The sequence below is a fragment of the Eupeodes corollae genome, chromosome 3, assembly GCF_945859685.1.
Source record: "Eupeodes corollae chromosome 3, idEupCoro1.1, whole genome shotgun sequence".
NCBI classification, from domain to species: domain Eukaryota; kingdom Metazoa; phylum Arthropoda; class Insecta; order Diptera; family Syrphidae; genus Eupeodes; species Eupeodes corollae.
The window spans coordinates 28,421,480-28,441,588 of NC_079149.1; the positions used below are offsets into that span (position 1 = coordinate 28,421,480).

Below are 20,109 nucleotides of genomic sequence, written 5' to 3' on the forward strand. Positions count from 1 at the left end.
AAAACATTAAAAAATTCTTCGAAAATGCTTAAATGTGTCAAATATCTCAACAAAACCAGTTTCAACTTCAATTATTTTTGAAATTCTTAGTGCAAAATATTTCAAAGAAAGCAAAATAAAGTTACTTACCATTTTGAATAAACAGTTTTTAGTTTTCCAATTTTTATTAAAAACACTACCGAGACCGACCGCGCGACCCGACGCGAACAAAACCAATTAAATTCAAATTAAAATAGATTTTCAAAAAAAAACACAACAAATTTAACACTTTTTTCTTTAAAATTTAACTTTAATGAACAATGCAAATATATGCATTTCAAAATAAATAAATAGCAAACTAATCACAAAAATGCACCAAATTCAAATTTTCAAATCAACGCGCCAATTGAAATTACCAATCAACGAACTCGATGGAACCGACCAACCCAAACAACCGTTGTTCGAGCTCCGCAGCAAAAGAAATGAAAATGAATTGAATTCGAATTCACATTTTACAAACAAAATAAAAACACTTTGCTAAGGAATTGAAAGATATTTTTTGTACACAATTAAACTTTAACACTTGCTTAACATTTTTTAATAATTTTTTCTTACCGCACTTTAAAAATAAATATTTTAATAAATTTTTAATTTTTCAATTCGCAACGAGACGACACATCGCGAGCACACAAATTTCACAAACTGCTGCTGCCAGAGAACAAAGATAGAAGAAGGAGACGAATTTGTTTTAATCAATTGCCTACTTTTATGCGGAAATGCATGGAAATGATTTCTAAGCTCTGGATTATGGTGAACTCTGTTTACAAGAGTTAATTGAAAGTTGAGTCGAATCTGAATTTAGATTTAGATTCATGTAGGGTTACGCTGGCTGGATTGAAAGCTGATAAAAAAGAAAGATTGAGTTGAAATTGTATTTTAAAAACAAATTGTGATAAATGATTGATTTTTAGCAATAAGCTTTGAAATGGAAACCAAATCTATTTTTCGAGGTATATAGTGTTTGATTTTTTGTAGGTTCACGGCCAATTGGGTGTTTCTAAACGGTGATTTTTTAAGAGCTTGAGAACTTTTTAAAAAAAAAAACGCATAAAATTTGCAAAATCTCATCGATTCTTTATTTGAAACGTTAGATTGGTCCATGCTATTTACTTTTTATATTAAAAATTTCATTTAAATGTTGACCGCGGCTGCGTCTTAGGTGGTACATTCGGAAAGTCCAATTTTGGGTAACTATTTCGAGCATTTCGGCCGGAATAGCCCGAATTTCTTCGGATATGTTGTCTTCCAAAGCTGGAATAGTTGCTGGCTTATTTGTGTAGACTTTAGACTTGACGTAAAATAAAAAAATTGAAACCACATGTCAACAAAGTTCAGTTCTTCCATTTTTGGCAACGAAAAGTTTGTTAGCATTGAACGATAGCAATCGCCATTCATCGTAACGTTGCGTCCAACAGCATCTTTGAAAAAATACGGTCCAATGGTTCCACCAGCGTACAAACCACACCAAACAGTGCATTTTTCGGGATGCATGGGCAGTTCTTGAACGGCTTCTGGTTGCTCTTCACTCCAAATGCGGCAATTTTGCTTATTTACGTAGCCATTCAACCAGAAATGAGCCTCATCGCTGAACAAAATTTGTCGATAAAAAAGCGGATTTTCTGCCAACTTTTCTAGGGCCCATTCACTGAAAATTCGACGTTGTGGCAGATCGTTCGGCTTCAGTTCTTGCACGAGCTGTATTTTATACGGTTTTACACCAAGATCTTTGCGTAAAATCTTCCATGTGGTCGAATAACACAAACAAATTGCTGCGAAAGGCGACGAATCGACATTTCACGGTCTTCAACAACACTCTCAGAAACAGACGCAATATTCTCTTCTGTACGCACTGTACGCATTCGTGTGGTTGGTTTAATGTCCAATAAAGTAAACTGAGTGCGAAACTTGGTCACAATCGCATTAATTGTTTGCTCATTTGTTCGGTTATGTAGACCATAAATCGGACGTAAAACGCGAAACACATTTCGAACCGAACACTGATTTTGGTAATAAAATTCAATGATTTGCAAGCGTTGCTCGTTGTAAGTCTATTCATGATGAAATGTCAAAGCATACTGAGCATCTTTCTCTTTGACACCATGTCTGAAATCCCGCGTGATCTGTCAAATACTAATGCATGAAAATCCTAACCTCAAAAAAATCACCCTTTATAATTCTTTCGTTAAGATAAAATAAGTTTGAACACAGACATTTCTGTCTAAGAACCTTGAATATAGTTTAAGGGGTCTTAAAGCATTGAAAAATATAAATTTTTTAATTTGACAAATCGGACAAATTACAATAACTTAATATGACAGGTAGGGGAACACCCCAGGGTGGTGTCCTTTCGGCTCTTCTATGGCTTCTGATCATGGATACAATTCTCTCTAATTAAATTAGAGAGATGTGGAGTGAAGGTGGTAGCCTATGCGGATGATTTGGTGCAATTGGTGTCAGGAAAGTACACCTCTGTGATAAGTGAAATCACGGAGTCAGCTTTGAAGAAAGTAAGCAACTGGGCCACTAGTTGTGGACTAGGAGTTAACCAAAGTAAAACTGAACTGTTGCTCTTTAATACCAAAACTAAAGTACAGCCCTTCACGCTTCCTCGACTCAACGGTCAAATCCTATCATTGTCTTCCAGTGAAAAATATTTGGGAGTTATACTCGACCCTAAGCTAAACTGGAAAATAAATATTGAAGTACGGGTTAAGAAGGCCTGTGTTGCCTTCTACGCCTGCAGCAAAACTTTCGGCAAAAAGTGGGGACTTCAGTCGAAGATGATTTTATGGACGTACACAGCCGTAATACGTCCAATATCAACATATGGGTCGATTGTGTGGTGGCCTGCTCTTAGCAAAGCCTATACTATTGATTAGTTATAAAGAAGGTTCAGAGAACAGCTTGCGTTACGTTATTTTGGATCTTCTACCAGTCGACCTTATTATTAAATACATAGTTTCCTGCACCGCTATTAGGCTAAAGGAATCAAATAACTGGTTGTCAAAACCTTATTGTTACAGCAACACTACGAAATTGACTCCCTCAGATATTATCTCGGTAGACACTGACTACTGCACTCCTACTTTGAGCCTTTGTTAGGGTTTTAAGGTTATTTTCCCATCCAGAGAAGATTGGGAGGATGACATCGTGTCGATAGGTTTCGACACAACCATCTTTACTAACGGCTCAAAGATGGAGTGCTGAGTTGGTTCTGGGATCTTTTCTGAGTCCCTTAATGTAGCTAAATCCTTTAATCTTCCTGACTTTGCTAGCATTTTTCAGGTTGAACTGCTGGCAATTAGGGATGCATGTAAGATACTTAAACAAAGCCCAACCCAAAACCGAAATGTGGCTATCTTTACAGACAGTCAGGCAGCTGTCAAAGCCATTAACTCGGCCATTAAATTAAATTAAATTGGGTGGCGCAACAGTCCGTTGTGAACCAAGGCCTAGTGACTTACAACTCTCAACCATTCCTGTGTGCGAGTACTGTTGTCAGGAATGGAAGGAACCTACAATTTTAGGCCGAATCCGAACGGCTAGTTTGAGAAAGCACTTTTTCATGACAAGATTTACTCTTGAAGGATTTGTCAATTCCTCGCAAGAGGCAGTACCCACGCAAATTAATTTTTTTAAATTAACGTGGCACAGGCAGGGATAGAACCCAAGACCCCTTGCATGACAGTCCAACGCATTAACCATGATGCCACGCACGGGTACTACTCGGCCATATCCTCAACTTAATTGGTCCAGCAATGTCGCGATGAGCTTGCGGGCCTGAATATTAACCTCGGTGTCACCCTGATCTGGGTTCCGGGCCATAGTGGAAATGAACGGGCTGACGAGCTAGCCAGGCAAGGATTGGCCCTTCATAGCTCACTTGCGGAAATGGTTAACATTGCTCTTGATGGTATGAAAGGTAAAATCTTTTCTATTTACCAAACTGAATCAAACCGATAGTGGAGCTATTTACCCAACTGCATTATATCTAGGAAGATATGGCCCACCTATAACAAAACCCGTACAAACGATCTTCTATGCAGGCCAAGGCAAGACATAGCCAGGATTATTGCGGTTTGTACCGGACATTGGCCTATAGGAGTTCAGAGAAGTTGGGTATCTCTTACAACACCTTTTGCCGTAGCTGACCAAAGAGAAAGTGAAACGATTATCCATTTCCTCTGCAAATGTCCTGCTTTGGCAAACACTAGAATGAAATACTTTGGAAAAGCATTCTTTCAAGAACTTGATAAGCTATCTGAGACAAAGATTAGAGACCTAATCTTTTTTCTCAATGCGACAAAATGGCTCTAACATAATCGCTATGAAGCTTCTCTATCAATCTATCCCTTTCAAACGAGTTTTTGGTTTCAAAACGGTTCACTACAGCGCTAATTGAATCTCAGGCTTGGTTGCCTTGAGATCGCCATTTCTTCCTACCTACCATGAGAGGTATGTTGATTAAGCTTTTTTAAGTTGGAGTAAAAATAATTTAGCGGATGTACTGCTATTGAAATTCAGTGTTTCAAAATTATGACTTTAAGAAAATTGTTATTACTCCTTAACAATAACCAAACTTTTCTTAAAAAATATATTCAGGCTTTTTCATTTTATAGTCCACTAATTGCCCAGCTGTCAATTTTAAAGATGTCATGTTTTGACATTTGAAAAATAAATAAAGTACTAAAAACGGAATGCAACTTGTTAAAATTCTCTAGAAAAATAAAGAACATATTGTTGTCACAATTGGCAAAACTAAATCAATTTTGCGGTTGCAGCGTCCGTCGTGAAGAATCTTCGCGGCCCGCAGTACTTAAACTGGGTTAAAAATTCGATATTTTTATGACAAGTAAATGATGTGAAGAATCAAAACGATTATTTTCAAGTGTAAGGAATTACATTTTTCGAATTTGATTATTGGTGTGTTTTTGGGCTTACAATGGTGATGTTTTTGGCCCTCAATTATTTTAAAATGAGGCTGGCGCCAGTGTTATGAATTATGCTACCGTGAGTCACGTAAAAGTATAGAGGCATTCCATTTTCCCCATAATCAATTTAAGACCTTAAAGGTAGGATTCAAATATTTTTAAATCAATATTTTTGCTTTGGATTAAAAAAGGGTTTTTTAATTGGCGCGGGTAGATATTTGGCGCCCGTGGAGGCCATTTCGCTTTGGTGACATCTGTCAAATCTTTTGTTTATAATTCAGTTGCTTATGTCAAATCACTATGGCAAGTTACACGATTGAACAACACGTTCAATTTATAAAACTCTATCAACAAAATGAGTGTTCGTTAACTCAAAAGTTGGACACATTGTGCCGTGGAGGCCCTTCACAGTCGACTTTCCAACGTTGGAGACAACTGGTTCAGTTAACAATCAGCCTACACCCGTACGTTCAAGGAACGCAAGATCGGTCGAGAACATTGCCAAAAGTTTACAGCAAAACCCGATGCAGTCTATTCTTCGCCTTGAACGAGAACTTGGCCTTTCGCAGACTTCAACTTGGAGAATTTTGGGTTGGGGCTTGGGTCTTGGGCCTACAGCAGTACAAGATCCAACTAACCCAAACAATGCCGTTTGTTCCCTAATTTGTCTTCGATTCATTTGGAAGAGAAAACCAATTTTGGCTGAAAAAGCGTCTTTAGTGACGAGGCGCATTTTTGAATAAATAACAAATAAAATTCCGGTACACCTATGAAACGTCACCAACCCATGCGGTGTTCAAATAAATGGGGTGGCATAACAGTCTGTTGTGAACCAGGGCCTAGTGACTTACAACTCTCAACCATTCCTGTGTGCGAGTACTGTTGTCAGGAATGGAAGGGACCTACAATTTTAGGCCGAATCCGAACGGCTAGTTTGAGAAAGCACTTTTTCATGACAAGAATTACTCTTGAAGGATTTGTCAATTCCTCGCAAGATGCAGTTCCCGCTAAAATTATTTTTTTTTTTTTTAAATTAAGGTGGTACAGGCAGGGATTGAACCCAAGACCCCTTGCATGACAGTCCAACGCACTAACCATCACGCCACGGGTACTACCCAGATGATAATGTATCATCAAATAGTTACTGTTTGGTGTGGATTTTGGGACGGCAGCGTAATTGGTCCGTTTTTTTTTTTTAAAACGACGTAAGTGAGGCGGTCACCGTCGTATGTCCCAAATTGAAACAAATGGACCTAGACCTAGACGACATGTGGTTATACCAGGACGGTGGGTGCTGCGTGCCACACAGCAAACGCCACGAGTGCAGGGGTGACCCCGTTAAACTTTTTCCTGTGGGGTTTCTTGAAATCGCAGGACTATGCAAAAAAAAACCACAATCTATCAATGCCCTAAAGGTGAACACAGCACAAGCCATCGCTTAAGTTCAGCCTGATCAGGAAGAGTCATTGAAAATTGGACCACTCAGATCTGTGCCACCGTAAGAAACTGAGGCTGGAATTTTAATGATGTCATATTCCACACCTAATGGCATACATGTGTCTTTCAAATAAAAAAAATAATTTCGTTAAAACATCACACAGCTTGTTTTATTCCATTTTAACACCTCCCCGCCTTTATTGAAAAACCCTTAGGTACATAAGATTTAATATGAATGTTTTTATTTACTGTTAACTTGATTGAAGTTATTATTTTTAGAATAATAAAAGCTAAAAAAGCGGAACTGTCAGAGTGTATGAGAGGTCTCTATTAAAATGCATTGATATCAAACGAGAGGTCTATTCTTAGACGTGTGGTTTTCATTGACATCTCAGCTGTTTTCGATCAGCTGTTATTTTAGACGTAAAACACTAAAAAAAAAGGTATCCGGATACCCTATCTGTCTGAGATTGAACGTTGACAATGTGTATCTCAACCTTAAATGTAGACATTTCAAGGAAGTGACAACTTTAGTTATTAAATTATTTTAGAATGCTTTTGTCCAGCAAATTAAAGTCTAATTATTTAATTTGGTTGACTCACTATATATGAAAGCATTCCAAGATTTCAACAGTTTTCTAAATATGACATATATAAGAGCGAAAGGCAATAGTTTAGAGTGTTTTTGTTGCTTTCACTAATGTAAGAAATTGTTTTGAATCTTCGCTTTTTCCAAAAAGCATATACATATTCTTTTTTGTTACCATTTCTATTAAAAAAATTCAAAAACCTAGAAAATGACAAAGAATCTGATTTCAAGAATTTTCTGGCTATTTTTAAGGTGGTTTTTTCGGCCTCAATTCTCGGGAGCCTATATTATTACTATGGCTATCGGTCTTCTTACTCGTAGATTGAAGCTGATATTTCGATCTTGAAGGATTCAACACAATTTAAAACTTGGAGAGAGAAAATTGTTTGGTTCTTGAATTTAAGAAAATAGAACATTTAAATACATAATTTTTCATAAATAAGTTGGGAAGATGCTATTGTGTGGAAATCACCAATTACACGTTTCAAAATCTTTTTTCGCTTGAATTCTCAAGAAACTCAAAGCTTTTATATTAACAGATATGAAACGTGCATTGTGATTTTCAATTAGCTAATAGTTTAACAAAACTTTTACTTTAGCTGTTTTATTCTTGAAATTTGTGTTCAAATCTCAGTTCTGGAACATCTTAAGCAAATTTATTTTAAAAATGAGATAAATTAGAGAATATTTTAAGAAAATTTATGGGTTCATTTTTGAAAAAAATCGAATTTCCGATTTTAAACCAAAAAATTGTACTGGTGTTATTTTTGGTATTAAAAACAGCTGAAAACCTAAACTGCAATCGGCACAGTGGTTAAGGCTGTAGGAGCCAGGACAGACAGATAGACAGACGGAATCAGGGGGCTCACTTTTTTCGACTTTTCGAAATTTTTTTACGAATGCAATACTTGCCATAACTGGCAATATAGTTCATATTTAAAAAGGAACCTACGACAATAGATCCGCCATTGTCTTTGATGAAATTCTGTTTTTAAAACTCAGTTTTTTTAAATTATGACGTTAAGAAATTTGTTTTTTTTGATATCGTCTGCTTTTCAAAATTGAAAAAATAAATTTCTAAAATTCCTTTAACCTTTTTGCAAACATTTCTAAAAAGTATTTAAACGTTCTTATTTTGAATATGCCACTATTTGCGCAGCTGTCACTTAAAGCTGTCATCTTTTGACATTTGACACGTGAAACCTACACAATTACTAAAAATGGAATGAACACGTCCTAATAGGATATTGAAATTGTAAAAATTCAGAACAAAAACAAAGAAAATCTTATTGTCACAATTCCCAAAACTAAAGCACCTTTTAGTAGTTGGGAAGTTAATGATATTCAAAACCGTGTAATATTCTTAAAAACCATCTTTAGCGATGACAATAGTTTTCAAGTCGAAAAAATTGAAATTTTATTATTGAACAGTCTTGTCACTGCTTGGTTCCGTTTTTAGGATAGCGGTGTCGGTGTTTATGTACCTCAATTATTGGTAAATGAGGCTTGTGCCAATGTTACTGTAAGTGAGTTCAGCTAACGAGCTATGGTTAAATGATATTGTATGGCTGAAGTGAAAAAATATTGATCGTAGTTTCACAAGAAATGTTTCCTGTGACTGTGTTACAGAAATGATGTTGAGATTTCCTTAGACTAATATTTTGTGTCACGTGAAAGTAAAACTATATTTTAATCCTCCACAATCAATTCAAGACCTTAAGGATAGGATTCAAATAATTTTAATTCGATATTTTTACACAAGATTGAGATACTTTTCTAAGGTTACCAAAAATGTAGAATACTTGCATTTACTCTTAACTTGGAGACAAGCTTGAAGGATACTTTGATCTTTTATTATTTTTAAAATAAATGTTATTGAACTAAAGCAGCGGAACTGTCAGAGCGTATAAGAGAGTTCTATTAAAATGCATTGATATTGAATAAGAGGTATTTATTTAAGCGTGTGGTTTTCAATCTGGCAATACTTTTTTTCGAATCCAGTTGTTTTGACAGCTGTCACTTGTTATAAATGCAATTTTTTTGTTTGCTTTTTTATAGTGAATAATTTTACTCTTGAGCAACGTTTGAAAATCTTGTACAATTGTTACCAAAATATTGATTCAGTTCTTATGACGCATCGATCCATTGAATTTTAAGTTATCGCACTATCTCACGTTGCGGGCCCGAATGTGGCCTTTCACAATATGCGATTTTTTAACACTGGGATATTTTATTTGGTCTTATGTGACAGATAAACCCTTATCTTTATAACTAAGCTAAACATTAAACCTTTTGTTTTTTTTATTAACTTCCCATAGGAAGTTATTGTAATGGGTCCGATTTGTCAAATTGAAAATGTTGACATTTCTCGACGTTTCAAGGTCCCTAGAGTCAAAATAAAAGCTGTTTAGAAAGATGTCTGTCTACTGTGTACGTACTTCCATACGTTCGCGACGTTTTTTTCGTCGTCCATAGCTCAAGAACCAGAAGAGATATCGATTTTAAATAAATTTTGTTATACAGATAATAAGGCAGAAAGATGCAGAAAGGGCTCTCAAGAAAATTTCGTGGGTGGTTTTTTTACCAAAGCAGTTTGAAAAAAAGGTGAACATTTTGGTTAACCCTAAATATCTTACGAACCATTTGTCACCTCAAAAAATTTAGGCCTTAAATATGATTTCATCTCCAAAACAATTTTGTGAAACGAAGAATAATGTTTTTGACATCTGATAAATTTGTTGAAAAATCGAATTGACAGTTTTTTTACAAAAAATAAAAATCTAAGAAAAACATTACTCAAAGTTGGTAAAAATTGAATATAGATTTAAATATCTTTTCAAAAACTTCAAATTCAGGCTTCAAACTTATTTTATCTTAAATAAGACATATTGTTTTCAACATTCTGAAAAACTTTGAGAAAAATGGAATTGACAGTTTTTTTACAAAAAATTAAAAAAAAATAAAAAAATGTATAAAAGTTGGTAAAAATTGATTTTCGACTCAAATATCTTTTCAAAGCTTTGAGATAGTGGCTTTTATTTACTTTTATCTTAAAAAATATTGTTTTCAACATTCAATAAAATTAAAAAAAATCGAATTAACAGTTTTTTTTACAAAAAATTAAAAACAGAAAAAAATTATCAAAAGTTGGTAAAAAATGACTTTGGACTCAAATATCTTTTCAAAAATTTGAGATAATAGCTTCTTACTAGTTTGTACTTATAAAAAATATTGTTTTCAACATTAAGACAAATTTTGAGAAAAATCGAATTGACAATTTTTTTTACAAAAAATAAAAACAAAAAAAAAATTTATAAAAGTTGGTAAAAATTGATTTTCAACTCAAATATCTTTTCAAAAATTTGAGAGATTGGCTTTAAACTACTTTTATCTTTTAAAAAATATTGTTTTTAAAATTCAGTAAAATTTAAAAAAAAAGCAAATTGACTGTTTTTGTTTAAAAAATTAAAAACCTAAAAAAAATTAACAAAAGTTGGTAAAAACTTATTTTCGACTCAAATATCTTTTCAAAACCTTGAAATATTGATTTTTAACTACTTTTATCTATTAAAAAATATTGTTTCCAATATTCAGTAAAATTTTTGAAAAAATCGTACTGACAGTTTTTTTACAAAAAAATTAAAAATATAAAAAAAAATTAATAAAGTTGGCAAAGATTGATTTCGAGTGAAATATCTTTTCAAAACTTTAAGATATTGGCTTCAATTTACTTTTATCTTTCAAAAAATATTGTTATCAACATTCAGTAAAATTTTGAAAAAAATCGTATTGACAGTTTTTTTACAAAAAATAAAAAGCCAAAAAAAAATAATAAAAGTTGGTAAAAATTGATTTTCGACTAAAATATCTTTTCAAAACTTTGAGATATTGGCTTTAATTTACTTTTTTCTTTCAAAAAATATTGTTATCAACATTGAGTAAAATTTTGAAAAAAATCGAATTGACAGTTTTTTTACAAAAAATAAAAGCCCAGCAAAAAAAATTAATAAAAGTTGGTAGAAAATGATTTTCGGCTCAAATATCTTTTCAAAACTTTGAGATATTGGCTTTAATTTGCTTTTTTTCTTTCAAAAAATATTGTTATCAACATTCAGTAAAATTTTGAAAAAAATCGTATTGACAGTTTTTTTACAAAAAATAAAAATCCAAACAAAAATAATAAAAGTTGGTAAAAATTGAACGTTTAAAAGTTGATAGAATTAATTTTCGACTCAAATATCTTTTCAAAACTTTGAGATATTGGCTTTAATTTGCTTTTTTTTCTTTCAAAAAATATTGTTATCAACATTGAGTAAAATTTTGAAAAAAATCGTATTGACAGTTTTTTTACAAAAAATTAAAAACCTAAAAAAAAATTAACAAAAGTTGGTAAAAATTGATTTTCGACTAAAATATCTTTTCAAAATTTTGAGATATTGACTTTAATTTACTTTTTTCTTTCAAAAAATATTGTTATCAACATTCAGTAAAATTTTGAAAAATATCGTATTGACAGTTTTTTAACAAAAAATAAAAACCCAAAAAAAAAATTAATAAAAGTTGGTAAAAATTGATTTTCGGCTCAAATATCTTTTCAAAACTTTGAAATATTGGCTTCAAACTTATTTTATTTCACAGAAACTACTGTTTTTGATTTTCAGTAATTTTTATATAAAAATCCAACAGTCCGTTTTTTCATAAAAAATAAAAAATACATAAGACAAACTTTTAAGCAAGACAAATCGACAGACGGGATGGGAAGTTATCAGTGTGGGTCGCATCCCAGACTCTTTTTTCTTCTTGAAACTATAGGTTTAAAAAATACCCTTTACGAAAGTTTAGAAATTTAGCCCTTTTATTACTTTGTTGTTAAAGTGTTTTGCAACAATAAAAACGCACCTTGTTATTTGTCGTGTTAAAATCCCTTCTTGATTAGCTTAATCTTTTAGACATCAACTTGTTCTGACACCACTAACAAAAGATTTAAATGTTAAATACTTACATCTTGGACACTCTTAACATTTTATGAAAATTGCAAGAAAACAAGCCAAAATAAAATTGCATACAAACTTCTTTTCGAAACACATTTGTATTCAAAAATGTGTGCCTACCAAAATCTTCATTACCACCTTTTATTGTATGTTTTCAAAAAGCTATTTGTTTTCATAAAATCATTATACTTGTATTAACTTGTTCATTCCACATGGAATTTAAACAAGATTGAAAGTTCTCCTAGAAATTACAAACAAACAGAAATACTCTTAAGAGCATAATCACATAACTACGTCTTAACAAATTCTTATTGCCAATTTGAAATCCCCCAAACCAACACTTTGGTTGAAAATCATCAACTTCAATTAATAGGACATTGTGGTTTCCACGTGAATTAAGCTTGTTAAGCTATTCATAGTACACAAACCCACAATTATTTGGACCAGTCATGTCTCAAGGAGGTCCTTTAGTTTTGCTCTCTTAAAATGCCCTTGACTCAAAATGTGTGCACTCTACAAATAAACCTTTAAGCACATAAATGGACAGTCAAATGTAAAGCAATACAAACAAACTAAAGAACAACATCTGGGTATATTGTCCTAATAAACTCGAAAGCCTTATGTGCCTATTAAACCTATGATATAATTAAATTTAAACTTTTCACTGCATTTCGACCAAACCCACACCATCCACCCTTTCTATCAACCCTCTAGACCTCACTCTTCGCAATGGAATTCATAAAATTTTGTGCTCGGTCGTCCAATATCAACCCTAACCAACATAATTTGCCTTTAGATTCTCGCATGCATTCTAGCCAAAATAATTTTTGGCAAACTGCACATCCGAGATAATTGGATTATCATGCGGATGAGGGGTTTTGGGAATACACCTAATGTACACGAATATATATATGACAACCCTTGGGATTGTTGAAAACAAAAGCCAAAATCCTCCAATTAGTAAAAAATTATCCTTCCAGCTACCAAAATACCGACTTTACCTAGGTACCTAACTGAAATGAACAACTAATTTCAATTTACGTTTGGTTTTCTATTTTTCGGTTCTATCCTGCCTGATGTGATGATGTGGATGTCCTTTCTTTATTCCTGTGGATGTCCTGGAAAAAAAACCACAACAACAAAAACAAAAACTGCAGTTCCCTTGATGATGGCCTACGTGACTCGATACATCTACGGCACAGACAAGCTGCGACCTAATGCCTTCGAAGTACGTGGCCTCAATGGAGTTTCGACGGGAATCATTCACTGCGATGATCTGGCCATTCTTAGCCAATGGCTCAAACTAATAACAGACAACGTAGTTGGATTAACACATTTACAGGTAAGTGAAGAGAACGAAAATGGTGAATAACTACCAAATTGATTGATGTAAAAATGTCTGACCTGTGGTCATTCTGACTTTTCAGATTAGCCAAGTCTGGGTTTAGTATACTTGTTCGTTCCCACTCTCAAGAATAGGTCCTTCAAAACAAAAACCCTAAAAATACTATCTCAATTTTTATAGGACGCATATCCTCTTCTATATAACCTTCGAAAGTCTATCATTTTTAGACTCTGGAGTGGTTTCCAGTTGTTTGGCAGAAAAGTGGGAGAGCTTGAAAAAAAAATCCTGCAAAACCGCCCGCCATTGTTATGTAAGAGAGCAAGAGGAAAATAATCTCAGTCCCCGCAAAAAGGATTAAGGATTTTGGTCAAAAATTCGAAAGCTAACAAATTCCATCGAGTGAGGGTTTTTGTGGAAAATTTGCAGGAAAAGATTTTAATCCTGGACGCATACAGAGTAGCTTCGCTCCTTTCATCCCAAAGAATTGTCATTGGTTTTTGTGATGATGCAAGAACGGAAGGGAGGATTTATATCCTTCCGCCAACCGGCTTCTGGGACCGGTTGTTTTGTGGGGACAAATGCTTCCGGGGATATGCATATGTAGATACTTTTACAGGAATGTAAATGGATTCACTCTATACATATATACATACGTTCAACTTGGATAATACTGATCAAGTGAAAAGTGGGGGAGGGGATATGTCAGTCTAGAGAAAATAATGTTTTTGTGGCTACCAGCACGTAAATTCTCATGTAAGCATTTACAGAAGACCATCAATCAAGAGAATTTTAGAATTACCATCTCTGACGGTAGTAACTATATACAGCTGCTCAAGCTCTCTTCTTTATATAATTTTATATAAGAAATTTAACTTTTTAAATATGTTAATGCCAAAAGGAAAACAAACCAAGGGAGATATTTCTTTATGAAAAATTTAAAAAAGAAGTTTTCCTTTTTCGGTTTTTAAGTGTAAAGTTTTTAAGGGGTATTTTTTGTGGCCTTATGTAAATGTCTCAACCACTTACGATTAATGTTCTCTTATATATTTTACAAGCATTTTGATTTTAGAGCCAAAGCGAGTTTAACTCAACAAAGTTTCAAGGAGTTTCAATAACATAAAAGAACTTTACAGAAACAGTCAGGAATACAACATCACAACTTTTTTTTAAAGGAAAACAAATGATGTTGAAATAGAACAATTCAAAATTTGGAACACAGTAATCTAATCATTTAAAGATTCAAAATTGTAGCTTACAACTGTCGAGATATTTAAGACGTTGAATGAATTTTGTACTATTTTTTGATTAATTAAAATTTTTCAAGAAAAAGAAAAGATTTTACTAATTTTTAAATATTTTGTGAAGGTTTTTTTTTTTATTTTAAAATCTTTTGCAGAGTACTTAAGGTGGCACTATAGTCTTGTGTAAATTAGGACTTCACCCAACAAACTTCTAAATCTAACTTGGTCCATAGCTAAATGTCTCCAGTTTCACGCTCCAAGTTAGGTGAGGTCAATTTCAACCTGATTAGTAATCTTCCTCTTCTGCGCTGTCCTGTGGGTATGGATTCGAAGACTTTCCGGGCTGGAGCATTGGTTTCCATACGCTCTACGTGACCCAGCCGTGTACAGCCCGTACAGCTCGTCGTTCCATCGTTTCCCCCACTCCACTTCTATGCATACGGGCTGTAGATCACACGGAGAACTTTTCTCTCGAAACAAAACAAGGCGCTTTCATCAGCTTTTGTCATAGTCCATGCTTCTGCAGTTCTGGACCGTATTGCAGGATGGGGATAATGAAGGTCTTATATAGCGACACTTTGGTCCCTCGAGAGAGCGTTTTGCTTCTCAATTGCTTTCTTAGCCCAAATAAACTGCGGTTAGCAAGAGTACTTTTTCGTTTAATCTCAGCGCTGGTATTTTTATCTGCGTCCTTAACTGTTTTCGAAGTCCTTAAATACCTCAAAAATACGTCTCTCTATTATGACGTTTTAACCGAGACGTCCGTGTTGTGTGTGCTTATTTGACGACAGCATGTACTTTGTTTTGCCCTCATTAACCGTTAAACCCATTTTTGCCGCCTCTGTCTCAATACTCACAAAAGCCCCATTGACATCACGCTGAGTTCTTCCGATTATGTCAAAGTCATCAGCATATGCCAGTAATTGGACAGACTTTTGAAAGATAGTGCCACTTGTGTTGATGTGGGAGCTCTGCACTATTCTTTCAAGCACGATGTTAAAAAAATCGCATGACAGCGCATCACCTTGTCTAAAACCTTTTTTGACATCGAAAGATTTTGTTAAGTTGTTTCCAACCTTTATGGAGCAGCGTGAATTCTCCATGGCCATCCTGCACAAACGGTCGAGTTTGGCAAGGATTCCAAAACTAGACATGGCTCTATACAGCTCGTCCCTGTATATACTGTCATATGCGGCCTTGAAATCGATGAAAAGATGGTGGGTGTTGATTTGGTGTTCTTGAGTTTTTTCCAGGATCTGCACGAATGTTAATATTTGATCAACTGCGGACTTTCCTGGTCTAAAACCACACTGATAAGGACCTATCAGGTTGTTGACGATGGGCTTTAGACGTTCACATATTACGGCAGAGAAGATTTTATAGGCGATGTTAAGTAGACTTATTCCTCTATAGTTGGTGCAGTTTAGAGGGTCTCCTTTTTTCAGGATCGGGCAAAAAAGACTGAGGTTCCATTCATCGGGCATGCTTTCTTCCGACCATATCTTACAGATAAGTTGGTGCATGCTCCTAACCAACTTATCTCCAGCTGCTTTAAAAAGCTCGACATTCAAGCCATCCGCTCCAGTGGCTTTATTAGACTTCAGCTTATTTATGGCAATCTTTACTTCGTCTAGGTCAAGGAGTGGTAGTGTTGGCTTTCGTTGTCTATGTTGAATGCATCATCCTGCCTGACAGCGGAATTCAGATTGTCGTCGCCGTTATACTGTATGCAAAAGTGATCCCTCCATATCCTCAGCATTGACTGCGGTTCCACTATGATGTTTCCACTTTCGTCTTTGGGTTCTTGGTTTATGTTTTGTGAATTTCGTTTCACCTAATCAAATAACTTCCAACTTCATTTCATATTTTAAGTCTCTCAACATCTTCGGCCGCACGCGTCTCATGCTCTCTCATTTTCCTTCTGAGAAGTCGGTGTTCCTCTCGCCTCTTCTGCTAATAGAGCTCATGAGTTCTATGCAGTGTCAGTGTGCGTGCCTGTTGTTAAGTTGCATTTGCCTGCCGACATTCCTCATCAAACCAGGGGTTCTTTGTTGGTGGCTGCTTGAAACCCAGCACATCAGAGGCGGCTTCTCTGATTGCATTTCGGTAATGTTGCCACTGGTTTTCAGTACACTGTGTTAGCGGCAGAGAACTTCCAGAGAGGTTTGTAGCCGTTCGACGTTATACCTTCTTCGAGCACCTCCCTGTTTTGCCTTGGGTCTGGAAACCCAAAGTTTTATCTTGGCTAAAACGAGGTAGTGGTCCGAGTCGATGTTAGCTCCTCGGAAAGTTCAGACATACATGATGCTGGAAACGAGTCTGGCGTCGATCGCAATATGGTCAAATCTGGTTGACGGTAGATTGATCTGGAGAAGTCCAACTTCCTTTGTGGATGTTGAGGTGTGAAAAACGCGTTCTGGCTACCATGACGCCCAGGACAATTACGAATAATATCAGAACTAGGGCACTGCTCAATTTTTTGTCTAAGAGCTCGAAGAACATATCTCTGGTGTTGTCATCTTTCTCTTCTGTACTAATGTTGCCGCATTTAGCCTTGATGCGTATGGTCATGAGGCACTCATTGATGCACCCATAGCTCAAGACTTCTTGCCTAAGTCTGGCTCCAATGACAAAGCCGCATCCAAATAGGCGCTGTTATCTTTCGTGGTAGCAGTCACCATAGTAAATATTGCAGTTTTTAATCCTTATTTCTTTGATGGCGGTGATGTCTGCTTTATAGCAGTCTAGGGCATATCCGAAGTTCGTTTTCCCTATTTTGCTTGCTTGTGTTGTCAACAGTAAATCTGTCCGTATCCGAGGCTTGTTGGTGCTTCGCAACTATGAGGTTTTTACGTGTCAAGGAAGTCACCCCGACGGCACAACCTCCAATCTGGAGGGCCAGATCTTTAGTATAACTCCAAAGACGAGGAGCCGGATAAAATCGCTTCTTATAGGCCTGGGCTCCGAATAATTCGTAGAAGCCCTATAAGGTGTTCGCTAAGTAGGTCAACCTTACTGGAACTGTAGACGTATACGTTGATTCCATCTCGAGAATTCGTCCGCCGCCACCTCTCCCACCCTCTCTCGTTTGCTGTTTTCATCAACTTTCCACTGGGGTTGGAACTCAATCTCCAGTTGAGGTACTAGGACACATGTCTACCATTTGAACATCAAAACACTAAAATTGACTATTGATGATTTTTATATATTAACTACCCGTAAGTGTATTAGATTTCGATTTAACCCTTAAATGCACCTTGTATCAAAATTGATACCATAACTTTAAGTCGCTATAAAAGTGTTTTTGTTTAAATCAACAACAAACGGAATTTTTTATAAAAGAGAACAAATATTTCTAGACTAGAAAAAAAACAAAAACAAATCATGATCGATCCGTTATCAGTGGTTTATGCGTTATCATTGACTCGTAAGCAGCAACTTGGCAAAATAGTGAAATTAAAAACTTTCTTTTTCTTATAAAAATTAATTTGAGGAAAGAATTAATCCAAAAAATAAAATCAATAAAGGTTAGTATTTTGATAATATAAATTCATGCAGTAAGGACCTGTTTTGAACTAAATGTTTTTAGGCAAAATTGTGAATGTTTTCTTTTTTATAGAATGGCACGAAAAATAGTTTCGGAAAGTGATAGGGATATCGTCAATTATTTGAGGAAATTAGAAAATGGGTATTTGACATGGGATGAGGATGACGTAGATGAAGATGATCGTGGAGAGTTGTTGACTCGTACGCAGCTGGAAGCACTCCTCGAAAATTAAGCTGCAAATGAAAGTGACCATGAACTTGAATGTGCAAATGAGGAGGCTGTCCCTGAAAACCAAGAGCATATTGTTCCGTTGGTTGAAGATGCTGCTCTGCCGCCGCCAGTAATAAACAAAGAATCAGGTCCAAGTAGCTCTCGTCGATCTGTGCCTAAGTCCGTTGACATTCAACGGCTTATTTGGAAAAAAAAAATCGCTTGCGTATGATGAAGAAAAAATCAAATTTCACGGTTGCAATGACTTCCCATCACAAACAATGGAACTCCAAACTCCGTTTCATTTTTTTTCTTATTTTTATTGATGAAATAGCCACAGAAACAAATCGATTTTCAGTTCAGAAGCAACCTGATCGTCCTGATTGCGTGTCAGCTTGTGAATTGCGCAAGAACATGGGGATTTTGATTTTCATGTCAGTCTATCATTATCCAAGTGTTTGTTCATATTGGAACAATAAACATGGATTTCAGGGCATAAAAGAAACTATGACGGTGAAACGATTTGAAAAAATAAGAAGAATTATGCATTTCAACGACAACGACAAACAAAGGCCCGTAAACGACTCCAATCATGACAGGCTCCATAAGCTTCGTCCAGTTATAGACCATCTCAACGAAAGGTATGGTAGTGTACCCATGGATCAGCGACTCTCTATTGATGAGCAAATGTGTGCAACAAAAATGGGTCATTTCATGAAACAATATTTGCCCTTGAAACCGCATAAATGAGGATTCAAACTGTATATGCTGTGTTCATTGACGGGATATGCCTATAAGTTCATCATCTATTCTGGAAAAGACAATGATCCCATGTTGGAAAATGAGATGGATGTTGGAGCGGTCGGAAATGTTGTGATAAAACTTTCTAGCGCTATAGAAAGAAGAGTCAATCGCATTGTTTATTTTGACAATTTCTACAGCTCCCTGTCACTTATGTATTACATGGCCAAGGAAGGAATTTTATGTCTGGGGACTGTGCAAAGAAATCGCCTCGGAAAAAATTGTAAGCTGCCGACGAAGCAAGAAGTTATGGCAAAATCGGTGTCAAGAGGATCGTACGAAGAATACGTCACAAGTTACGAAGGTGTCGAGATGTCTACCGTGAGCTGGAAGGATAACAAACAGGTGAATTTTTTGTCAACGTATATTGGTGCAGATACTGTTTCAACCATAGAAAGGTACGACAAGACTGAAAAGAGAAGAAAAAATATATTTTGTCCAAAAATCGTCAAAGAATACAACGTCCATATGGGTGGTGTGGATTTGATGGATTCGTACTTGGGACGGTACCGTATCCGCATGAAAAGTAGAAAATGGTACATGAAGCTTTTCTATCACCTCCTGGACCTTACTGTGATAAACTCATGGGTGTTATACAAGCAAGTTTTGTCTAAGAAAAGGAAAGGACCGAAAGAAATTTTGAATCTTGTCGATTTTAGAAGCGAACTTGCTGATACGCTTTGTAAATATAAGGGACACAATCAGCCAACAAGAGGTCGGCCCAGCAGCAGCAGTAGTTTTTCGGAGGAACCAGTCCCAAAGCGAAGGAATGTGTTGCAAGTTGTGCCGTAAATGGATGTGATACATGATGGAACTGATCACAAGCAAACACGACAGAGCAACCACATGCGATGTATGATGCCAGGATGTAAGCTTTTGAGTTTTATGAGCATTATGTGTGAAAAATGTAAGGTTTATTTATGTTCCAAAAAAAATGTTGATTGTTTTCATAAATTTCATTCATAAAAACTATCAGTT

The 20,109-nt window shown here is 35.4% G+C and overlaps 1 protein-coding gene across 2 annotated transcripts in view; it reads left to right on the plus strand.

Moving 5' to 3' along the window:
- LOC129951214 (gamma-1-syntrophin) overlaps positions 1 to 20,109 on the plus strand; it is a 290,397-nt gene that overhangs the window by 219,333 nt on the left and 50,955 nt on the right. For both annotated transcript variants that reach the window (XM_056063254.1, XM_056063253.1), the window contains one exon: positions 13,145 to 13,329. In XM_056063254.1, the coding sequence (XP_055919229.1) occupies positions 13,145 to 13,329 (185 nt within the window). The remainder of the gene's footprint in view (positions 1 to 13,144; positions 13,330 to 20,109) is intronic.